Genomic DNA, 24,698 nt, shown 5'->3' with positions numbered 1-24,698 from the left:
AGTGTATCAGAGAATCTTTCTGAGCACGTGAGGCTTGGGAAACCTGCCATTTTGTCTCCACACTCTCCAAAAGTTTTGCTTCCGGAAATTGTTGTTTCAAATTCGGCATCTTCACTTGCTCTTGATACGTTGCTTCCAACGGGAAGTGACGACACATTGTTTCCGGATCAATCAGTACCGGGAAAAGCAAAGAAGTCCAAGAAAATAGACTTACGGCACGGTTTTGCTGTGCATTTGAAGAAGGAAAGGATCTTCGAGGGCTTGTTTTTACCCAAATTTGAGAAAGGGGATTCTGTTGGCTAGGGTTGTGGAAGGACTAAGAAGTCGCGCGGCCGGGAGGTCGCCAGCAACAAACATTGGGGGTTTCCGTTTGAAGACTACAATGCCTCCCACCGCTACTGCTCGTGTGGGACTTGTAAATGATTGTGTGACCAACCGGGATAATGGACAAAGTACTTGGGCCCCGAAAACATATTGCTGTGTTCTTATAATATTTGGTTTTATAATAGTCACTGTCTTAGTCTTATGCTATCTCGAGGAAACTCATCCTTTAGAGTCCTTGTTACCGACTTAAAATGTACCTATTGTTTCTACTCCCTTCCTACATTTGCATACTCTGTCCCCTAGGGACTTCCAGCATAGACAAAGGTACCACAATAATACTCTGCTACTTATCATGAATGCCACGCTTACCATTTTTAATAAGTCCAACTGTTGGGTCTGCTCACATTTACCGCAACACGGGGATAAGGGGCTAGGTTGGTATATTCATCCGTTACCTTTGACAACTGCTTGTTATGCTTCTCTTAGAGCACTGTTCTTTGGTCGTTGGAACGATAGCATCTCGGGGAACATTGATGGTACTAATTTGAATAGCTTTGAGAAACGTGTTCTGACTCCCCTGGGATGCTCGCTTTTCGCAAATAGGAGTAAGCTCAACGTTGCTTCTATTAGGCCTTCTGACAGACTGTCTCATCCTTTTCAATCTTTGATTTCCTTCAAGATGGCTCCGATAGGCAATAAGGATGCCATGCCTCCTCCTTACACTGTTAACCATAGCCCTGATTCCGTTTCTTTTTGCATACAGAGGAATGGTACTCATCAATGGGAGATTTTAGAGGTTGTGCCAACGTTGCAAATTTGACTGGGGAAGACAGACCTGTGTATGTAGGCGAACCTGTCTACTTTGTTTGTGGTAATGTAGCATTTCCATGGTTGCCCAGGGATTGGCAGGGAACACGGCGGGACGAGAATGGTGACACTCCAGCACAGGTCTTGGGAAATGTAGCAAAATCATTTGTGCCGTTTTGGGGACAGATAGCGAATTCTGAAGATATCAGAAGACTAGCGAGAGTACTGGAGAGAACCATCAACCGGACCACGGACATACTCTATAATATGACATTAGAACAGAAAGCGATAAGACTAGTAGCACTTCAGAACCGGATGGCATTAGATGTCATTCAAGCTGAACGTGGTGGAGTGTGTAAATTAGTGGGGTCTGCTTGCTGTGTTTTCGTGCCAGATTCCTCCCCAACTATCTTCAAGGCAATACAGAATCTGCACGTGCTTAGTTCAGAAGTGCATGTTCCCGAGGAAAATTGGGATCTTAGCGCTTGGTTCTGGGACTTCTTGCGATCTTGGTGTTGGAAGGTACTTTTGGTCTTAATGATCATTTTGGGAATTCTGTTTTTCCTTTTGTTCCTAGTATATGTTCGATGCTAGGGGGATGTTGCGCACAAGCGATAGGTACGATAGGACATAAAGTGTATGCCCCGGATAAAACCTCCAAGGAATACGTGTTAAAGGAAATGTTAGCGAATGATCTGATGGCAATAGATATTTCTGACAGCGATTCAGGGTGCATGGACGATGATGCATGGAGTTATTTGCAAGGTGATCCAAAGTAGTTTAGCACTTGGCATTGGCCAAAAGGAGGGTTTGTCAAACGGGAAATTATATGGTACCTCCTATTGCAACGAATATATGTATATTGGCCTAAGCCAAGCTGCTTATAAGCCACTTGAGAAGGAATCCGTGTTGCAAGGTCCTGACCTTAGAATCAATGTAAACCGCCATTTTAGGTCAATCCGCCATTTTAGGTTCTCTCTGTAAAGTCACCCTGTGAGTGAAAATGGTGGACGATGTCATTCCGAAATACAACATGGCCGTCTTGACCTCTGTGTGTAATTAATATGTAACTTGCCTGCAGGCCACTTGTTGGGGTCGTGAACTGAGACCTTGTCCTTCGCTGACCTGTGTGTAAAGGATTACTCGTGCAATGAAACTAATCCACGAGCATATGTTAAGAACAATGTATCCAAATACTGAACTAAGAACACTTGTTTAACTACATTGTATTAATGTTTGAGAAGACCTTTGAGAAATCCTAAAATACACTGTTACCGTGTAGGCTTGTTGGCGAATGTATTAAAGGCAATCCCTATGCATATAGTGGTATGAACTTGGCATGAACCCTAGATCAGTAATGTATTAGAGGAATATTAACCCGAAGTAGGGTTGGACATTATGTTCGCAAATGGTATAAAAGAGCAACGAATTCTAATGTACAGCGTCTCTCACTAAGCACACTGAACCACGCTGGAGTTCGTTGTGTTGTACTGAGGGACGATAGCTATCTGTTACTTTTCTTGGAAAACTGTTCAGTATAAAATAAAGATCTTTGTATGTTCCTTTATAACCCGTGTTCGGTTTATTTCCTTTTGGGGTACTCAGCCTCGATATTTTGATTTTGTTTTCACAATACAATTCCTAATTACAGTTCAATATGAAAAGCTTTTAAAATTGATCATCTTAATTAAAAATTGCCAAATATGGTAAGTGCTACAATTCAAAACCAGGTTTTCTCCTAAATAGATATAGGCCCATGATTGGTTCTTTTAGCTTGTCACAGCCAGTAAATAGATGTCTTGTGGTTTCGATCTCCAATTTACAAATCCTATATAAGTGCTCCTTTCGGGGTATATTTTCCCAAGCGCCTATGCGAGCCAAGGTAGGTAACTGTTCTAAACAGATCTGGACCATAAATCCCCTAACCTTGGCATTATTAATTTTAATCAAATATCTAAAAGGAGCATAAATCAGGAAACATTTGCGTAATTAGTCAAATCTTCTTGTTCAACTCGTACATATTATTATTTCTTGTCCAAGTTAGGGCCTTCTGTTTGATATCCTTTGCTGCTCAACCTAAAATAAGAGGGTATGTGATAGTAAAGTCAATCTCATCAAAGGAGTGGATTTCCGTCAGCCTCACTCTGGCCCTCTCTATTGTCCACAAGGATTTCAGCGGCCTGGGTCCAAATTACCTTCAGCTAGCCCTCCGCAAATACCTCCCCTCTTTGCTCCTCTACCTCTAACTCTAACTCCCTCAGGGTCAGACGTTTCTCAAAGAAACAAGCTGGGGGTAGATCTCGGTCTTCGGCTGGGGCCTCCCTCTGGAACATCCTCCATGCCACTCTGAAACTCTAGGAGAACAATCTCCGGTTCCGGGAGCACCTCAAGACCTTCCTCTTTGCTTCTGCCTTCGCCCCCCTCCCCCTGCTGATCTGTTCTCTCTCGGCACCGTGCACCTGGCCTACCCTCTGTCTTCCTGGCCCAGGCCCAGGTACCTGCTCACCCTGCCATCCTCCCGCACTGCCTCCAGGCCACCCCTTGCACTGGGGCCTGTATCTGTACCCTTACAGTTCCCCCACCCTTTTTTTTCTTTCTGAACTTCTCAGACATACCCTGTTTGCTGCATTAACCCAGCACTTGCAACTTGCTGGCTCCACTACCACTCTTTTGTTTGCCTTCATTATTTATTTATTATGATTAATCTGTTTTCTCCTTTGATCCGCACTTTCCACTTTCTCCCCCTCCCATGCACGTTTACCCTGTCCCGTGCACTTGCGCGTTCTCAATGTCACTGGGCCTAGTAAGATTGTTGTTTTGTTCTCCCCTGTTCCCCTCCCTTGCCGCGCTCTGAAACACTTGTGTACAAGCGCAATATAAATAAAATATCAATATCGATAGCCTAGGTTTTAGGAACTTATGCAGTGAACTGATTTCTAATAAATCTGAAACATTTGAATACATTGATGTGTCGAGTTCTTTTTCACAGAGCATTTTCAACATAAAGATTCTAGTCGCGATTTGTTCCTGCGTCAGCAAGGAAGTGAGTCCCAATTCACATTGTATCGACTCAATCAGGGTGGATTTGGACAGACCTAATGTGGGACGCCATAAGTTTCCCTCCAACTTCGTAAGCCACTGGGTCTCTTGTTCTTACAGATTTCCAAGCCATACAGTGCACACAGTGTTATGCTAGAGCTATATACTTGCAATAGACCTTCTAAGGAGTAGACACAGCTGTGAGAGACACATTATTTAACTGCTTTACATTTCCTTTGCACTTTTACCATTATAGCTCGTTCTAGGATGCTCACGCTGAGTGAGTTTGTGATGGGAATGCCCAAGTATGAGTATTTCTTAATACCTTCTACTTGCTCATCTTTAAACCACCATTAAAAAAAAAGAAATTATTCCTATTTTTCCCAGACTTAAGAACCAACATTTTGTTTTTTTTCAAGGTTAATGGCCAGGTTGTTCCTATCAGCGTGCTCACAAAGGACGATGATACTCCGCTAGAGCCCTATCGGAGTGTGGCTGTAAAGAACAATATCATCAGCATAGGACTGCCAGGCTATCGTATGAGAACCCACCCGCAGAGGAAAGTTATTACATTTAGTAACAGATTCCTCGAGATCTGCTCTATATAAATTAAACAGAACCGGTGCCATGGTACAGCCCTGTTTCAGGCCATGATTTTTGTTTTAATATTGGAGCTAAGCAGGCTTTCCTGGTTTAATCTGAGCTGCACTGTGTTAACCGAGTACATTAATCTAATACAAAATAAAACATCAGTGTGAAGGCCCCAACACTTCAATTTCGCCCAGAGCACTTGGCGATTGACTGTGTCGCACGTCTTACTATAATCTATACAACATATGTATAGGGGAGATTGCTTGCCCAAGAGGAAGGTGCGAATCAAGAAAGTTAGTGACCATAAATTAGAAGAATAAGTGTCCTAAACTAGTGGACATTCGTGTCCCCTGCACACCACATTTACTGACAAAGTAGTCAGTCATATCTTGTTATAATTTTGGGATTGTTTTTCAGTTAAGTCAACGCAATATGCTCGTATCAAGTTGAGAACCACAATTCAAATTGTAACAACATTTAATAGGTATATCATAAGAGAAATTCATATAACACAAATAGATTTAAACAGTCAACAATTAAAAAGAGCTTCACGTTATTCCGGAAGAAATACCTTCTTCAGGAGTGAAATTTTCATTAAGTTCATGAAGTTCAACAATTTTCTAGCTTCCATTCAAATCTATAAAGTAAAGCAAAAGGAACCCATAAGTGTGATGCTTCTAAAGGTAAATACTTTCGTGAATTACTGGTGTTTGTTATATAAATGCCACCTCATTAGGATATTCTCTGGGTACCAAAATATGGTTTGTAAAGACTATCACGTCTGAGACGAAGACAAATGCCTGTGTCAGGTCTTCAAATCTGCATTGATTGCTGAATGAAAGAGGGAACTGTGGAAAATGTGAACCCGGGATACCAAGGAGAAAGTTAGGGGAAGATAACCCCCGCTCCCTTCCCCATGTTTTTCTAGCACGGAACAAAGGCGGGACTCGAGCACAGCACACTCCTGCCTCACTAGCACAAGGTTACAGTTCCTTTCAATGGTGCTAGGACCTTCCGGGGCCAAGTCTCTTGTCTGCCAAAGTCTCTTGCCTTAGAAGGTCAGCTGTACCAAAAACAGTAAACAAACAAATGTTCCTTTGGTAACTTTCACATCAGTGATTACTCTTCACCCTAGGATCCCCCTTGGTCAGGCTGAGATGGTTCTTACAAAAACAAAAGTTCCTTCTGGTAACTTCTCCTTCTGTCGGGCTCAGACCCCTCCAAGGTTCACCAAGAAGGCTTCCCTCCGCCAGGCTCGAGTCTCCTCTCACACCTCTAGTTTTCAACAGAAAGGTTTTTGGGACTTCCAGTCCCATGATGTACTGTTCGTATTTTGCTCCCACTTCTCAGCTCCCCAATACGGCATTTGGCCTTGGGAGCTGTAGGAGCAAAAAGGAGATATAGGTCTGAGGTCAGGGTCTCTCCTGCTGACCCTCAGAGACCTGGGTTTGCCTGACTGGCCCAGGGAAGTAATTCTGCTGTTGGTACTGCCAGGCAACCCCAGCTACCCCTGGACTTGCCTTCTGAAGGTACAGCCGCACTCCTCTGTACAGTCTCCTCTGAACTCAGAGGGCCAGTGTGAGGGCAGTTTACTCCTCCTCCAGGTCTCTGCAGCTCCTCTGGTCTTCCTCCGGCTTCCTGCACCTTCCAGCATCCCCAACTCGCTCAGTGTGCTTTCCTGCCCCGCCTTTTATACTTCCTGGGAGTAGTGATTGGATCCATGTGCGAGTGGTTGGAAGGGGGAATGCCCGACCCTGCCTGTCCTCGTTAGCGGGACAACATGTTGGTCGTCCATAGGACTTAAATGACCCAGGGATTCCTATGGGTAATCCTTATGCTCCTGATCTCTCTCCTCCTCGTCTCAGTGGTTGTAGAGGGGAGGAATACTGGGAAGTGTAGTTTTTACTAGGGAATTTTAGAAAATCAGGTAAAATATTGTCAGAAAAGGGGGTAGTCCTGTTGTAGGGTATGGGGTGATGTGTGATTGCCTCTCTTCCGTGTTGGGGCTTGTTGGAATTGTGGAGGGGTTAACAGCATGGGTTTTAAAATAATGTATGGCAACTGAGGGATAGTAGAGTAGGGAGGCGTTACTATGGACGGGGATAGTCCTGCAGTTGCAATACACGAGATGCTAATTGCCATTTCTTTCTCCTGGTTCTCAAACGCCTCCTCTCTGAGTTGGTACTTGTTGGAATTATGGGGGGGGGTACCCAGACAGGATTTAGAATGGCCTATAAAGCTGGAGGAAGTGTCAAAAGGGGAAAATACCGTCTCTCCCCATCAGATGGCTCGCTACCCAGGTGAGATCCTCCCGCACTTGTACACCCCTAGGGTCTGGATCCAAGGGCGATGGCCCTGCCCTGGCCACCTGAGAAAGAGATCCCTCACATTATGGTGATTTGGTGTTGGAAAGCTATAACATTTACTCAGTTGGCATGATAAAATTACCTAAAATATATCAATACCAATTTACAACATGTAAGGTAAGTTACATTCGGTACAGTTGGTACAATTAGTTCCGTTCTGTATAACAATTAAAATCTAAACAGTTGGTTACAGAAAAAGGATCTCATTTTTGATAGTTGTTTGTGAGTCGAGGCAGAGTACATTATATTCATCAAATCATACAGCCCACTGCTGTATAATAATCTCCAATTGGTAATACATTTTCAAAAAAAGTGATCCCTTTGGAGCAGTAAATGTAGTAATTCATAGTACAAAAGTCTACTGTAGAAGTAGAAAACAATGAGTCAAATACAAGTGATTCAGGAGATAGTAATTATCCTATCCATTAGATAGTCACAGTGGCTCTAGTAACTGTTAGGTATGACAATATATCAAGAGTAAAGTAATCCTTATGTAACAATACATACAGTGATACTTGATAATTAAATATACTTAACTAATGGATAGTAAATGCAAAATAGTAATCCTGTTGGATTTAGATAATCACAAAGCTTGAGGAATGCAGTAGTACCGGAGATCCATAGGAATGGGGTAAGTGAAAATTCCTCATTCATTCCAGTCGTGTTCATTGAATCCAATTCATGGATGCAAAACATTTCTCATTTGGATAGTAGTATCTGGGTTGCCACCTCTTGGTGGGGTTCTAACAAGTTCTAGCACTACGAATTTAAACTGTGCTATTGAGTGTATTTTCGCAAAGTGTCTTGCCACTGGAGATTTAACCTTTTGCGTTCTGATGTTGGATTTATGCTCAGTGATCCTGTCTTTGATTTTACATTATAGTCTGACCTACATAGAGTCCACAAAGGCATATTAAGCCATATTTTAAGAATTTGGCGTTGCATGTAGCGAACTGTCGTAATTTCAATTTTTCTCCAGTTTAGGGGTGTCTCACATAGTCACCTTTTTGAATGTTATTACAGTGACCACAATGTAGACACACAAATATGCTATAATTGGGCTTGGATAAGAATCCTTGTTTATTCTGAGTAATCCTTTTAGCCTGAACTAGGCTGTCTTTAAAGTTCCTTCCACGTGTGTATGCTATCATCGGTGGCTTGGGAAAGAGTTTTGTGAGCTGTGGATCTAATCGCGTTATTTTCCAGTTTTTCTTAATTAATCGATTAATCTGACTACTTTGTTTGGAAAATTTCATCAGGCGGTTGATAGGTGGATCACTTGTATGTGATTTGGGCGTTAGAAGATTCTTTCTAGTTAAAGTGTTGTCTTCTTTTTGGCTTCCTCTAATGTTGTAATCAGATAGCCCCTTGTTCTCAATCTATTAGTGATATCTTCAGTAGCTTCTTGGTAGGCCGGGTAGTCTGAGATAATCCTAGGTATTCTCATGTATTGACTCAGTGGTAGGTTGTTCTTGAAATGTGGTGGGTTATAACTGGCATAATGTAGTGTGTTGTTCACATCCGTCGGTTTACTGTTAATGGAAGTGTTAAGTTGATTGCTGCAAGGTGTCACGAGAACATCTAGAAAGTGGACACTGGGGGTGCCAATTTCTAGTGTGAATTTAATTCTTGTCAGTCGTTCATTAATGTAAGTCAGAAATAACTGTAATTCTTCTTTGTGATCCTTCCAGATTCCAAAGATATCATCAATGTATCTTTTCCATTCTCCAAATTTGGGTTTCCAAGTAGGATGTTCTAAAATGTCTTCAGTTTCAAAGGCATACATAAATAAATTGCTGTAAGCGGATGCCATGGAGGAACCCATGGACGTGCTTGAAATTTCAAGTTAGTAATCTTTCTGGAATCAGAAGTAATTATTGTACAAGATAATCTTCACCAGTTCAATTGTGAAGACTTTATTAGAGGGACAATATTATTCTCGTAGTAAGGCCCTTTCAAGGGCATTGAGTCCTTCACTATGGGGAATGAATATGTATAAACTTTATACATCTAGAGTAAATGGTGTCCAGTCAGGGTTGAATTCAGGCAAATGTTCTAATGTTAATCAAAAGTGTGTGATGTCTCTTAGGCAAGTAGTACTATTCTGCACTATTGGTTGGAGGAGTTTATCCACATATCTTGACAAAGGATCGAAAATACTGTCGGTAGCAGCAACGATGGGTCTTAATGGGGGCGATAGTGGATTTTTGTGAATTTTCGGTCGACCGTAAAATACTGGCATGATAGGAAATTAGTTACTCAAGTAATCTTTAGTACGTTCCGTAATCCATTCTTCATTGAGAGCATTTATGAGAATGTCTTCAATTATAGGTACAATGGTTGATTTGGGTTCATGGTCTAGGATTAAATATAGGTATCCCTGTCATTAAGTAATGGCAAACCGCTCTGGTTATAATACATGTGTGTTGATGTTTTCTAAGGTTGTTTTCTCTAATGTCAAAGTATTTGATGGATTTAAGATCTTTGATCATGAAGTTCTCAAATAAATCTAGGGCAGAGTTTTTCACACTAGGGTTGAACGTGCGCTTAGATTTCATTTCTAAATATTAAAAAGTTTTGGATCTTTCTTCCATTGGGGGTAGTGAGTCAAAAAAGACTTTGTCTCATTTTCCTAATTAGTTTGGCTACAGTAATGTGTTTGTCAAATAATGTAGTGTTGTTATTGGGAACGAATGACAGTTCTAGATTCAGTAGGTCAATTTCTTCTTTGGATAAAGTGCTTCTGGAAATGTTGACTACTAGTTCACTTTATTCACCAGAGTCGCATATTCTCCCCTGCACCTGTGAATTATCATAGAATACTCTTTACTCAGACCCACTCTAACTTACCACAAAGAGGTGTGCGCTCCAGTTATCCTCCGGGACCATAAATTAGCCAGGGTACTGTGAGGAACCTTAGGGCGTCCTCACTTCTTTTGCCCCAAGATCCCCTCTCAGGTGGCCTGGGAAAGGCCATTGCTTCTGGATCCCGACCCTGGGTGTGGATATGTGAGGGAGGATCACCTGGGTGGCGGGAACTTGGGGAGTGGGGAGAGGATGTCCTTAGGTGAGACATGTACCCAGTAGCCATATCCCTATCCCGTCACACGCCACGGATCCCCCCCTACCCTTCTCCTTCAAACCAATCCAAGAAAAAGACATCATCAACATTATGAGGAACATCAAGCCCTCTAACTGCAAAGGTGATGCATGCCCAGCCTCCATTATCAAAGACTGCACGGAAGCGCTAGCGCCCTTCCTAACAGCCTTTGTTAATGCCTCCTTTACCACAGGGAAAGTCCCCGCCTCCCTCAAGGAAGCTTGGGTCCGACCTCTCTTGAAAAAACCAACTCTCGATCCCACCTCCCCCAACAACTACAGACCTATCACCACTGTCCCATTCCTCCTCAAAATATTGGACAAAGCAGCCTACTTGCAGGTCCAGCATTTCATTGAAGAGAACAAACTCCTTGGACTCCGCCAATCTGGCTTCCGCCCTAGACACGGGACCGAAACCGCCCTACTTGACTTGAAGAACCAAATGGACGATGCTAGAGACATGGGTAAACCACACTTCTCCTACTCCTTGACCTATCCGCGGCATTTGACCTCGTGGATCATGGCGTCCTTTGCCACCACCTTTCCTCCACCGCCAAATTCTCCCCAGAGGCCACATCTTGGATCACCTCCTTCTTACAAGACAGAACTATGCAAGTATTCTCTGACCTAGCCGCCGCATCCCCAACTACTATACTTTGTGGTGTACCCCAAGGCTCCTGTCTCTCCCCCACCCTATACAACATCTTCACACGACCCCTCTTCCTCATCCTCGACGCTATGGGCATCTCATACACCAACTACGCCGACGACACCCAGATCCTCCTCACTCTCACAGGTATCTATGACACCGACTCCCTGACCCTCAACCTCTACAACACCATCCAAGCCTGGATGGCCGACAACGGACTATGCCTCAACTCTGACAAGACGGAACTCCTCCTGGTAGGTTCCCCTGACACGCTAAAAAACCTAGATGTCCAATTTAGCCACTTCACCATTGACTCCATTAAAATCCCGGTCTCCGATTCTGTCAAAACTCTGGGAGTCTACCTGGACTCCAGCCTATCCATGGATAGACAAGTCAACGCAATAGCATCCGCAGCTGCATATCATGCTAAACTTATCAACGCAATCAGGCCCTTTATATCCAAAGAGAACTGCACCAACATAGCCAGAGCCATCACCGGCTCCAGGCTAGACTACTGCAATGTACTCTTTCTTGGAACCTCCAACAAAAACTTAGCGAGACTACAAGTAATACAGAACAATGCTCTCCGGGCAGCCCAAGGCATTGCTAAAAGAGAACACATCTCTGAAGCCAGAAAACTAGCCGACTAGCTCCCAATAAAGGAAAGGATCGTATTCAAAGCCCTGACACTGACCCACAAGTGCATTCACTTCACTGCTCCTGCCTACCTTTCTCAAAGGATCCACCCTGTCTCCACCACCAGGCCAACCAGATCCCCGTACACCAACATGCTCTCTGTGCCACTAGTGAAAAGAGTAAAAGCGGGTGGGTCCAGCTTCCCCTACCTCGCGCCCACCCTCTGGAATGCCCTACCTCCCACCATCCGTGGCGAGGACTCCCTCACCACTTTCCGCAAAACACTGAAAACTACCCTCTTCACATAAGGACCGACACATCACCACAAATACTTATCATTTAGGTTTGTAATTATAGCCCAAATGCTATATTTGTAACAACAGTATGATTTCCTGTACTACTCATAATGTGTCAACAATCGCTATCATATGTACCATGTAACTAAGTTATTGCAAGTAACAGCGCCTCAATGCCCCTGGGCTGCTTGCGCGCTATATAAATTTAAATAAATAAATAAAATAAAAAATGGTATCCTCCTTTCGTGTTTCACAATGAACCCTCTAGCCCTCAAGCCTTTGTTGGCTACTGTCAGCCCTTTCCCTTTTATTCCCTCCAAAATCTCCCACAGAAACACCACCTTAGTACTTGGGCGAGGAAGAGACCAACTGGGAGGGACACATCCTCATTAGACTGATGCACACAAATCAGAGACAAAAGGAGGTATACTCCTTTTATTGACAGTTCCAAGCACCACTCTGGTACTGAGATGAAGAAGAGGGCTATAGAAGAATATTGGTGTAACAACCAGGCATGTCCAACTAATGGAGTTCTCCATAGTCGGGCAATTGAACTCAATGACCAACACCTGGGGTCACTTAACACACCTGATGGATATATAAAAATGCCTGCCACATTGAGAGAAGTGGAACGGGCTGGAGAAGAGAGGAGCTGGAGACTCAGCTGCCGGGAGTCGTGTTGGGCAGGAGAAAGAGACGCTGGGGCCATGGTCGGGTCTGGAGGTCCTGCTATCCTCCTGAATGGGCCCGCGCAGCAGGAGCTGTGAAACGCAGATTGTGTCATGGCTACAGGCCCCAGAACACAAAAACCACACCATCTAGTGATGGAGGCAATGCGTCACTTGACTCACTTATGTCCCTTTGGGACCCATAAACACAGGGGCCCTGGCTGGAATCAGTCCTGGCGCCAAAGGCGCCAGGCACATATAGAGATGTGAGCAGGAACACTTTATTTCAGTGCTGGAGTGCTTTGACTTTATTTCAGTGCAGGAGTGCTTTTATTTTACAAGAAGTTTCCAGGAGCTGAAAGCCTTTAATCCAGAGAACATCCTCTTGTGCTAACTCATCGGGTGTGGCTCCCAAGGCCTGGTCTTCATGTGCTGACTCATTGGGTGTGGCAGGGTGTAGCAGGCAGGCTGAACCTGGTGGGCATGGCTTCAGAAGCTCAGCTATATAAGCTGCTCCATCCTTAAGGCTGGTGCTTCGCGTTACTGTGTACTTGCGTGCAATGTGACGCTCACTGCTGCTTGGACCGGTTTACTTACCTTTTAAACCAGGGGTTCTCCTGCATACTCACCTCCAGGAAACCAGTGCTTCATCACTTCATCTGTGGACTCATCTCCTGACATCCCGTGATCTTGATCCCGACGCCGCAGCACCGGGCTCCGCATCCACAAACTCAGACCCTGTGAAGAAGAAAGACAAGGTAAGAACAACCATCCTAGGGCTGCACCACATTTGAACCCTGCGCCCCCCCTAGATAACAATTTACCAGCTACAGTACCGCTGCAGCTTCGTTCCTCGTCACCTCCGGCTGCCGCCTTGAGCTCCGAAGCTTCTGCCGGGCCGGCGACACCACCTGCAAGGGAAGAAAGCAAAAGAGCAAACATCAAAAGCGGAACTGAAAGCAATACAAGACAACAAACTTTACAATACAACAAAAACAGACGAGGAAAGACAAAGGCAAACAGGAACACTTACCTGAAGTATAGTGGCTTAATCGCAGCAGGACTGGACTACCACATGCAAGGGACCAGTGAAGGAACTCGGTCCATATCATACAAGCGCCCCTGCCTGAATCAGCAGGCCGGAGTGCTTGCCAAACCTAATCAACAGGTGAGCTTTCCAGGGACAGCGCATCCCACGTGTACCACGGTTTGGGAGAAGGGGTCTGGAAGGGGATCAGGCGCACAAGCTGGCATACTCACGCCCCCTTTTCTCCACGCAGGAGCAGTTCCGAGCAGCATCACCTATTACCACCAGTCACCACATAAGCACAGAGGGCGAAGTCGGATCCAAGCGACCTCACCCCCGGGAGGGCTGCAACCGTACCCCAACGCCTCTGCAGAGACCAGGTGAGTGTAACGGATTGACCCCAGTTGCCGCAAGAAACCAGGAGAGCAAGTGGTGCTTTCCGTGGATGCCGCGAGGGAGAGGCAGAGTTTGAGGAAGCCAGAACGCTGAAGGAGCATTGAGAAGCCTGTTGCGAGGGACTCCAAGCAGTAGGAAGCTGCTGTGTGCATCCGGTGAGTGTAAAGCAGGGAATCACTCATACCAGGATGCTTTGGTAATTTATGACAAACGTTCTTTTTGAATGCTGAATGAACTGAAAGTAATTGAAAGCACTTTTGAATGCCGTACACAGTGAAAAGGAAGTTGAACACTCATGGAAGTAGTGAAAGCAAAGTATTACATTTGGCAGATACCATAGAATGTATTGTGTGTAACAAGTATTGGCAAAGGCAAGAGAATACCAAGAAGGGTATGAAATGGAGAAATCATTATTGGCCAAAATGGCCCCAAAATTACAGGTTAAGAGGAAAACTGTGTTGGCAAGAACCAGAGGAATATAGAAAAGTGTAAAAAAGTGCATGGTGACTAGGCAAGTCCCGGTACAGTGTCTGAAGAGTGTGACACTGGGGAATCAACTAAACATCACTGTCAGATGGAAGCAGTAACTAATTGTTGATGAAAGCAGTAAGAAGGGTTATCGGTTGTGTGACCTGTAATGGGTGGAACGTGTGGTCCGACAACTGCGCCTAGGCCGAGTGCCCTGCATGGAAAAGCCAATGAAGATATGCATAAAGAAACTGGTGTTTTGCAACAGCCTTATATGTGAACTCGAAGTTAAGAAACAGAACGGCCTACAATGAACTGTTGAAAAGTATTGAAATCAAAGGAGCTGGGAAGTGTCCCAAGGAACTGTTAGAAGATTTGAACTCTTGGGGAAAGGAATCCTCATATTTTGTGTACTGTTTTGAACTGGGGGAAGCTGATCCTAAACCAAGAGCTGATCCTAAACCAAGAGCTGGAAGAAGCTCTGAATTTTATTTTAAACACTATTCTTTTGATGCTGACATCCCTACACATTGTATACAGTTAGTTGTGAGGGCAAGTATAGGTTTTGGACACAGACAGACATTTGATTTGGACTTTCTGACAAAGACTATCCTTAGTTTCTTTAGGTAGGGAAATCCCACTTTAGCATAGGGTAAGTTAGGCCTTACTCCATCCTGCATTTTAAGTTAAATAAACTTTTGACAACACATTTTAATCTTGTCTGAGCCTACTCCATGATGCCTTCACAGTACCTACCCCCCTCTGAAATCCGTCTGTTTTATACTAAGTACTTTAGACGTGACTATCCAAGAGTTGACCTTTTCTAGCAGGAAGGAGGAGAAAATCTTTGGTATTGTATCCACCTTAGCCAGTATTCTATAGTTCTCTGGTGCATCACGAGGACCCTTATTCGAACACTGGGATAAGTGTGGATTTCCTCCAACTGCAAGGTTTTTCCCCGGTTGCGATTATAATTGTAAACATATTGTGTATGATGTGGTCCCAGGTCTCGGGATCATACTTAATTAAGATGTCGGATGTGAAGATGTTGGGAAGGCCATCCGTCCCCAGCGCTCTAGAGGGTTTTAATCTATTAATAACCTCCACAATGTCCTCAACCGTGATGTCAGCAAAGTTTCTTACCTCTATACCTTCATAGGCCGAAGTGACACTATTGCAGAAATATCTTTAAAATTGGTGTCCTCGATTTATGTAATCCAAATAGTTTATGCTATAGGATTCATGGCCTGCTTATCTACTTGAGGACTGGAGTGTAGCTTAATAATCACCAAGAATTTTCTAGAGTCGTTTAGACGGAGGGCATTTAACATAATCTGCCATTGCGCAGTTACAACCAACCCCTTATTCGACTCTAACCCAATTCTTATAACGTGTCTTTAGGCGGATACATTTTGAGATAATCTCTTCACTTCTTTTATATCCTTTTTAACAATTTCTTCCTAGTTGCAATAGCCATGTCATTAACTTTGAGGTTCACCCTTCCTATAAAACTGTTTTCTTTCTATTCTACCACTAGATTGCCCTGGAACAGCACCTGAGGACGCAGTTAGTTGGAAAGCTGGACAGCACGTACAAATCAAATCTCTTGCTATATTATGTTATTTTTACCATTGGAAAATCAGCTTTCAAGAAGATAATTTAGTATTTTAAACAATTCTGTTTGATTAGCAGCGGCTGGAGTCTAATATATATTAACCAATAACATTTCAGTCTCCCCCCCTCTCACCCATCATGGTAAATCCCATGGCCTATAAACCATCAGAATAAGTGTCGATCAGCGAACTTACGAAACCTTGATTTATACCTACTGCAATTGCTAGGCCCTGTTGGGACTTTTCCTTCGGCCTTGCTTAACATAAGTAAAAAGTCCTACTGTATAAAGAGGTGTAGTTAACCATGTTTCTTGAACATAATCAGGCAACAGTCTGCTAAATATTGAGAGATCTTATTTAAAATATTGCTGTAGCCTCTTGTGCTCCATGACAAACATTTCAGTTGCTACAAGCTAAAAACTATTCCTTGAAAACTCTTGTGGAGCTTAAAATACAAGTTGACCAAGACCAACCTTCTCTGTGTTGGTTCCATTTACCTGGGGCATCTGAGCCAAGAACAATTCTGCCACCTCTTTCCCTGAGTCGTCACACTAAAAAGTTAACGATGAGCATGTTTCAAGAGGTTGCTTACAATTTCACTCTCCCCTGTTGTGTTCTGTTAATGCACACTTGATTATCTTACCCACAATAAACATCTAATCCCATATTGTTAAAACAATCGATCTGTTCCCACACAAGACGAGCAACAATGTCAATGTTCGATTGAAAATGGACAACATCGTTGTCAACCTTATCATTTTGAAATACCACTTAAGCAATATCAGACGAATCAATCGCCCTTAAAGAGGGGATCCATGCAAAGATGTATAATAATTTGGAGCAATTCCAAGGCCGAAAGTCCTCATCATAAAAAAATACTTTAAAACCAATTAGATGACCTTTATCCTTTTCAGTATCCATGAATGGGTCTGTCCGACAACCAATAATTGGCTGAATGTGAGCTCTGGTCTGTTAAGCTTATCCAAGAATTTGTCACTGGTGCAATCATTTTTGATTTTTCGGAACCAAAATTTATGGCTTCTATTCCATCCATTTCTAAAGCCTGCCTTCCAAAGTTCTCCTCTACATTATATCAACCTGTGAGTCTGGTCTGTGACTAGCTGGCATGAACAATCTTGTCATCTTGCTTTGCTTTTTATTTTGGCCAGATGTTTTCTTTTGGGAATTGGTCTTATTCCTCTTATATTTTCAGGTTAAATCTTTTTGTCTACTAATATGGTTAGTTTCCTCAACTTTCCTTGAGGATCGTTTCTTATTTAGATTGGCCATGTATAGATTTTTTTGTTTGTTACTTTCGTTTTGGGTTTCTTTTTTACAAAAATGGGAGTTGCTCTTTAGCCGGTGGTAGTACATTTATGGAGAGTTCCACTTCACTTGTGTCTTCCACGTCATTAAATAATACATGCATAAGGCTGTCTGGCATTTTTTAATTATTTTTATTTATTTGTGTATGGCGTTGGATCCCGCAGGCATCAGGGCCTCAGAACAAAAACACAAAGGTACAACATCTTGGACGGGACAAGCAGGAAAAGAAAAAGATTAAGAAGGCCTCAGTGGAAGAGCAGTGTTTTTAGATGACGACAAAGTGTTATGTTCCCTCAATAATCTGAGGTCTAATGGAAGAGACACTAGGTTTTTAATGTACAGTGGTAGCGAACCATATAACGATTTATGGACCAAAGTTGCCGCCTTGAATTGTAGACAAGCAGTAATCATGAGCCAGTGTAGATCTTGCCGACTACGGGTAATGTGCTCTCTACTTGACTTCTTTTTGATGGTGCATACAGAGTCATTTTGGATCACTTGTAGATCATGTATATTTTTCTTCTAAGCACTGATCAAGAGGGCATTTCCATAATCCAGTCTAGACAGAATGGTTGCCCGTGCAACCGAGGCACTATTGGATTCAGAGAGGAAAGGTTGAAGATTCCTCAGTAATCTCAGATAGTACGAGAAGTTAACATGGTTTTCAGAGCCAAGCAGGGAATCTAGATGGAAGCCCAGGGATTTGATCTTTTTGGAAACTTGTATACTAGAGTCATGGGTGTATAAAGACTGATATCTGAGATCAAGTTTAAACCTGGTGCAAGCAGTGCTGAATGTCATCTGCTTGGCCTTATTCCTGTTGAGGCACATCCAGTTTCAAATACATCTAGGTTTCAATGCAGCTCTATATAGTTTGCAAGCTGGTGGAGTCAAAATCCTAGTCCCCTGTAAGTTTGAGCATTAGCTGAGTGTTGTCAGCGTAGTAAGTGAAAAACACTTTTAGCTCATATAGGAGGTCACATAGAGGCCTGATGTAAAGGTTGTAGAGCAAAGGAGACATGCAAGCCCCTTGTGGAACACTGTAGCTAATAGGAGCCGGAGGCGAGGTGAACTCCCTCCAGCAGACTCTAGCGGTCAGGTGTGATGAAAAAGACTGCACCCAAGTGATGGTATCTGAGCTGCACAGTCCTATATCTCCGAGTAAGGAGGAGACGATCATGGTCTAAGAGATTGAATGCAGCTGACAGGTCTAATTATACAAGCATTCCGGATTTGCCTTTATCTGCGATGTTCTGCATGTGAGTTTGCAGGTCCAGGAAACCCGTCTCAATACTGTAATGAGGACGAAAGCCAGATTGTCTGGAGTGTAAGGTGTAAAATGCTTCAGTAAATGATTGTGGCACTTTTATCCAGGATTATTCACAGAAGGTTGCAGTTCGTTATGAGATTGTTTGTAACTTTGGGGTCAAGCCCGGGTTTCTTAGTCAAAGGTGTGTAATGGTGACCTTTTTTTTTATAGAGTACGGAACCTGATTACTAAGAGGCAAAGAATTAACAAGCCTGACAAGGAAAGGGCAAAGATTTCTTTATGCTCAAGGATTAAATTAGGTGGGATTATGTTTTCTAGGCACTGAGAAGGGCATAGTGCTGATAAAATATTCATCATATCAAAGATGGTAATAGGAGCAAAAGTTAATTCAGCATGTTTCTCCTGAGGTACAATGTCGGAATTAGATGGTATATCAGGCAAGTTTCTAGACAGTTCATGTCTGATCTTAGAACGGGCCTTGTCTACCCTTGCCTCAAAAGCCTGTTATGTGTTGAGACAATTGTGATTTGTTGGAGAGAAAAATGTGGGTGAAGTGCCTAGTTTCTCTAAGGATTTAATAATTTCCTCTTATTATTTGCATCCTTGATCTGCTTATTATAGAAATTATTTTCTACAGATTGATAACTTCTATGTTTTTTTCTAGAAGTTTCTAGATTGTAATCGTTTGATTCTATGAGGCATTTAAGCCATTTTCTCTCACCATTTCTGATGGGTGGTGTTGTCTCGCACTAGAACCCAAAGTATGGTTAAAAGCATCAACAAGGATCTTTGGGGAATCTCACTATGTGGTTGAGGTCATGATAAGAATCAAACATTCTGTCAAGTCACTCGCCGTGACTTTTTTAATGTTATGTTTTTTTACTAGTTTAACAGTGTTCCTTCCTTTAAGGAGGGGGTTTTGTAAGTGAATTTGAAACACCATGGAGCAATGGTCTGACCAAATACAGAGTGTTGTGCTGTCAACCTGCACAATCCGGTTCCTATCCACTACCCAGTTGAGGATATTGCCCTTGTTATGAGTCGGTGAGTTATTGATGACATGATAGTCGATATTATTTAAGGCATCCTCCAGTGTTGTAGCTTCTTTATCAGAGCTATTATGAAGCCACTGATTGAAATCTCCAGCCAATAAAGTAGAGCAATTTAAACCATGTAACCTTTATGAATGTGTATAATTTCATTAGTGCCAGGTTGTTTGTTCATGAACTTCTAGCCCTTGACTTGCCTGGTTTTGGTGTTGCTATTTTGTGGAAATATTATAGACCCGCTTTCTTCAGTAGCCTAGTGCATACTTGGTTTACTGTTTCTCTTACTGCCATCCTCAAAACTCAGTTTTCTTCAAATTGAGTTTTATAAGCAAGCATTGTGTTGTACTGCTTCCTTTATATTATCGTAAAGTCTCACCAGAGAATGCAGTACAAGATAGAGAGCAGAAATCGAAGAGGAGGACAAAGTAGCCAGAGGTACCATAGCCGACGAACCAACATCCTCTTTACAATGACCCTTCGTGCTATTATCCAGCGTTTGCCTTGACCCACCCACAGAAAGAGCTCCCATAGACCTACACGTTGGGCCCACATTTAAGGACGGTTTTGACCGTGCTGAGTTGGAAGCTGTTTGTTTAATAATGATGCACTAGCTGAATCGAGACTTTTTTAACTGTGCAACCCCAGACGAATTCTGTGTTATATTATTGGGGGAATAACACGGGCTCAGGCACTTGGAAAAAAAAATTATAATCTTTCCTCCTTGTTTTTTGATTGTGGTACATTGCACTGCCTTGTCCATTCCCTCTACCTGTATGTTGACCACCTATTTCTCTGAGGGACATGATTCTTGAATTAGAATGGGGGAAGGAGGACAAGTTGCTTCTGGAATAGCCATGTTGCTTCGAAGATTGTACTTCGAACATTGGGCTAATGTCCTTCTCCAAGTTGGCAGCACAGCAAATAGAGGAGGTAATTATTGGAGCTATAGCGAACCAACTGAATGGTATAAAAAATAATTGCGCTCCTACGTACTGTTTACCCTTCAGCCGTAAAAAGTTCCCTTTATGTCCTTTGTATGCATTTCATGCATCGAACTGTTGCACATTTCACTTACACTGCCACACATCAGCTCCGTGCTGGGAGCCTGTTATGAAGCCTGCTCCCCCCCCTCCTCCTCCTGGTGCAACAAAAACACTGTTCCTCTAGCAGCAGTCTTTGCAGGTAAGGATCTGTGCAACAGACTGCACTTACGCTGCCACTTACACTGCTGCACTTCCAATGCCATTATCAGCATTTCGTCCGAAATCTAGCGCCTCCATCCTATTGAGCTCATTGTACATTAGACAGTAATAGGATAGTGATTTATTCCATTGACAGAACAAAGCATTTTAGAGAATCAAACTGTTCATTACTTTTATCTCAATACTAAGCTGAAAGCCTAATCCAAGCAGGGACTCCCTGGAGGTTTGTATTCTGCATAACGTTTTGTAACTTGAAAGGCAATGGGACATTCCCAGGAAGGATGATGGCCCATTCAAGAGGTAAGGCTGTTACTTTAGTGCTTAACCTGAACACTTCAGAAGATATGAAGAGAAATCATCCTGAGAACTCCTCATACGCTCACTAATTAATTCTTTTACCACCTGTTTTCCTTGGTAAATCACTGCTTACTATCTCTTGAAGCATGTGAATCTTAGGATGAATCTTAGGAAAGATCCTAATGCTGGAAAGAGAAAAGTAGTTTCCATAATTCTAATAGTTTTACAAACAACCATTGCCACACTGTTGAGGCGGATTTATAAATTGTTCATGCTTCTTTATCAAAAATGGTCTCTAAGGTAGTGCTTTTAGCTCATTCTCTTCTTTAATGTTCTAAAAGTGTCACAGATGGTAGGCAACTGACCTAAAACGTCTATGAATTTAAATGCACTGGGGAATCCCAGTGTGAATGTGGGGACTATTCAAATTTGCAAACATGTGAAAGATACCAGTGCAGGAGAGCAGAATAGCATGAAAGTATCTTATTCTTCTGGTATTGGACTGCTGGCTGTTAGGAGCCTTTCTCTGGCAGTGGGGCAGTTGCATTGAAGGCTTCCTTGTTACCTAAAATGCTGATTTGTTGTTTTGTGTTATTTTCTTGGTCCGTAGTGGGAAGTACAGCACCAGGGTATCTCTTGTGAAGATTTTGTGAACTGGAAACGTGAAAATGACCCAGAATATCAGAAGCAAGGACTGGCAATGTACCTGCAAGAGAATGGAATTAGTGAGTTTACAACCTTTGTACACCCTCCTGTATAAGCAAACTGCATTATAGGCTTACTGTGCGAGGTATGTGCTATTACTCCTACGTCCCGACCCCTTTCCTCCATACTTATTGGACATTCCTCTGTCCTGTGGGACGGGACCGGGGCACTTTGTAAAAAGCATCACATTTTTCAAAAATGTGTCCTTCCTCTCTTTTTACGTGGGGTACCGCATGCGGCCGTAACCCCACCCTTCTTAGTTCTGCCCAGCTCATCGCCCATCTGTCCTTTTCTCCGCTCGCTCTGGACTGGACGCACTTGCGTTTTCGGAAGTTTTTTCCTTCCAGTTCCTCCTCTCTTGCTCTGGCTTAGCAGTCGCGTAGTAGTCAGTCTATGCCTTTTCAGCTAGACTTTCCAAATTGTTCTTCTTGTCAGCGACGCTTCGCTAGGGCGGATCCCCATCCTGTGTGCTTAGAGTGTTTGGGTCCGGACCGGCGGTGGGACTCGTGTTTTTACTGTGACTCCCTTTCGGTCTGGGCGCTTCAACATCGTTTGGAGTGGTGGGAGGAGGTTTTTCAACGTACTCCCCGAGCGCATTTTCAAACTTTCATCGACGAAAAAAAGAAACGCCCTTTGAGTCCTTTATTTTTTAGGGCACCCCGGCCGGGGGACTCCTTCCCGGGGTCTTCCCGGTCCGGGAGGAGCGTCAATAGCTGTATTATCGGGGCTAGCCCTGAGGTGCCTTCCAGGACTAAAAATTCTACCGGAGTTTTCTCTGAGGGCTTCTGTAAGGGGCCTATTATCACCTGATTGCATTCTGAGGCCCCTCCTGTAGGGGCTGTTTGTGGGCCCAGTTCTACTGAGGCATCGGGTACCAGAGCTTGCTCCGAGTTCTCCTTGACTGGAGCTTCCCGTAAAATCACTGGGATGCGCCCTGAGACCTCGGTTGAGGTTGTTGACACCGAACGAAAGTTCGAGGCCCCTCGTGAGGATGCTTTTACCGGACTCGGGTCAGAGGCCTGTCATTTAGAGGCTAAGGTGACCAACAGTTCTGAGAGGCCTGTTATGGTCTTGTCGGTGAGGTGTGTTTGTCATCATTCCCGCTTTTGCAGTGATCCCAGTTCTGTTGCGGGGGCACGGAGTGAGGTTTTGGACCGTAATCCCTCCGTTACCGGCAGTGGAGAGGTTATTCCTCTGAAGGCTAGTTTGGCTGTTACGATGTCACTGAAACATTCTAGGCCACACAGTACCGGCTCGGCCGAGGTTCCTTGTGTTAAGGCTAAAATGAAGACCCCTGACCCAGTTGTGGGGACCCCTGCTTCACTTCCACATGTGTCGCAGTTCTCCTCAGATGCCGACAAAATAGCGGCCGTTCCCACCAAGACCACGGCGGCCATTTTGGATACAACCCTTACAACTACGCCATCGGCCCTAGGTGTAGGGGGTGCTTTTTCAGGTGAACATCGCTTTCCTTGTGCACATCCGTTTCGTCCAGTTTATGACTGGAACGCTCGGATGCCTCTACCGCACAATGTCTCGCTGCCGGTGGCATCAGCGCCCTTGATTTATGTAGACAACAGTGGGGAAGGGCCCTCTTGGCAACCTTCTCCCTTACACCCCTGGAATTACTCCCCTCATGAGAGGCCTCCTCCTGTCACACCTAAGTCATCGGCGGAGGACGCTTTTTTCGGCAAGTTTAAAAAAACGGATGCGTTCCGACCCATGAAGGAGTACTTTCGAGGCTTGTTCAGGGAGATAGGTTCCTGTGCCTCTGCCGGCGCCACCTTTACCGGCTGGGCCTCCCCCCTACTCTTCCACCCCCGCCTCCGTTGCCCCCAGTGGACAAGGCTGTTGTGGTGCCTGATGTGACTCAACCTGATCGGGACCTGTTGGACGATCTACAGGGAGATCAGGACAGCGAAGACCAGCCCCGCTCTGCAGGAGGGCAGGCTTTCGGGGGCGTTCACGTTATCTCTTTCGCAGCGTACCGGCTTGTTCTTACCGAAGGACGTTTTGGCCGAGGTCCGTAAAGTTTGGGAGAAGCCACACTCTGGACTATTTGTCAATAAGAATATTGATGCGCGTTACAGGCTCTATTCTTCAGAAGAAGTGGCCTTAGCGTCGTGTCCGCCCCCCTGCTCCACGGTAGTGGCGGCAGCCACTTTGCAATCCAGACCTGTGTAATCCTCCTCTTCGACGGCTACACAGGTTCTGGCCAAGGAAGATAAGCTTCTTGATTCCCTTAGGAGGAAGATTTTCACTAACTCAGCTCTTCAGCTGCGTCAAGGCAATGCAGAACTGGTGTTAGCGGGGGCGAATATGAAAATGTGGATAGGTCTGTCGGAGTTTGAGGAGTTTATTCCCGCTGAAAAGTTGGAAGATTTCAAAGTGGGTTTGTCGGATGCCAGAGTCTTGGCACAGGATCTCCTGGAGGCTGCGGTGCATCCCGTCGACACCTCGGCCCGAAGCCTTATGCTTGGTGTGGATACCTCTCGTCAAGCTTGGCTGCACGCCACCAAGTTCTCCAAGGAGGTGCAGGATAAGGTTTTGGACCTACCTTTCGATGGCAAAGAGCTCTTTCACTCTACAACAGACGTGGAGCTGACCAAAACTAAAGACAGCACTCAGACCGCCAAGTTCTTGTCTATCCTGGTTAAACCTCCTTTCAGGACACAGAGATCATTGTCAAACCCTCCACCTTCCTCTGGTTTCAGGGTTTTTTTAGATCAGAAATTCTGCAGGGTTGACACTCTGTCGGGAAATTCACGCCGAAGGCAGCAACGGAGACGGTTTTTCTCCCGCTCCTCAGCCTCCTCCTCAGGTTCAGGTGGTGCTGCCACCGACAAACCAGCAAAATTAGGGTTTTCCGC

At 44.1% G+C, this 24,698-nt stretch overlaps 1 protein-coding gene across 6 annotated transcripts in view; it reads left to right on the top strand.

Annotated features, from left to right (window-relative positions):
- RNF31 (ring finger protein 31) overlaps window positions 1–24,698 on the top strand; it is a 915,252-nt gene that overhangs the window by 557,771 nt on the left and 332,783 nt on the right. For all 6 annotated transcript variants that reach the window (XM_069633995.1, XM_069633999.1, XM_069633998.1 and 3 more), the window contains exon 16: window positions 21,734–21,848. In XM_069633995.1, coding sequence (XP_069490096.1) covers window positions 21,734–21,848 — 115 coding nt within the window. The remainder of the gene's footprint in view (window positions 1–21,733; window positions 21,849–24,698) is intronic.

The sequence above is a fragment of the Ambystoma mexicanum genome, chromosome 13 (genome assembly GCF_040938575.1).
Source record: "Ambystoma mexicanum isolate Mex_15411 chromosome 13, UKY_AmexF1_1, whole genome shotgun sequence".
NCBI classification, from domain to species: Eukaryota; Metazoa; Chordata; class Amphibia; order Caudata; family Ambystomatidae; genus Ambystoma; species Ambystoma mexicanum.
This window is presented reverse-complemented; position numbering and strand designations above follow the sequence as displayed.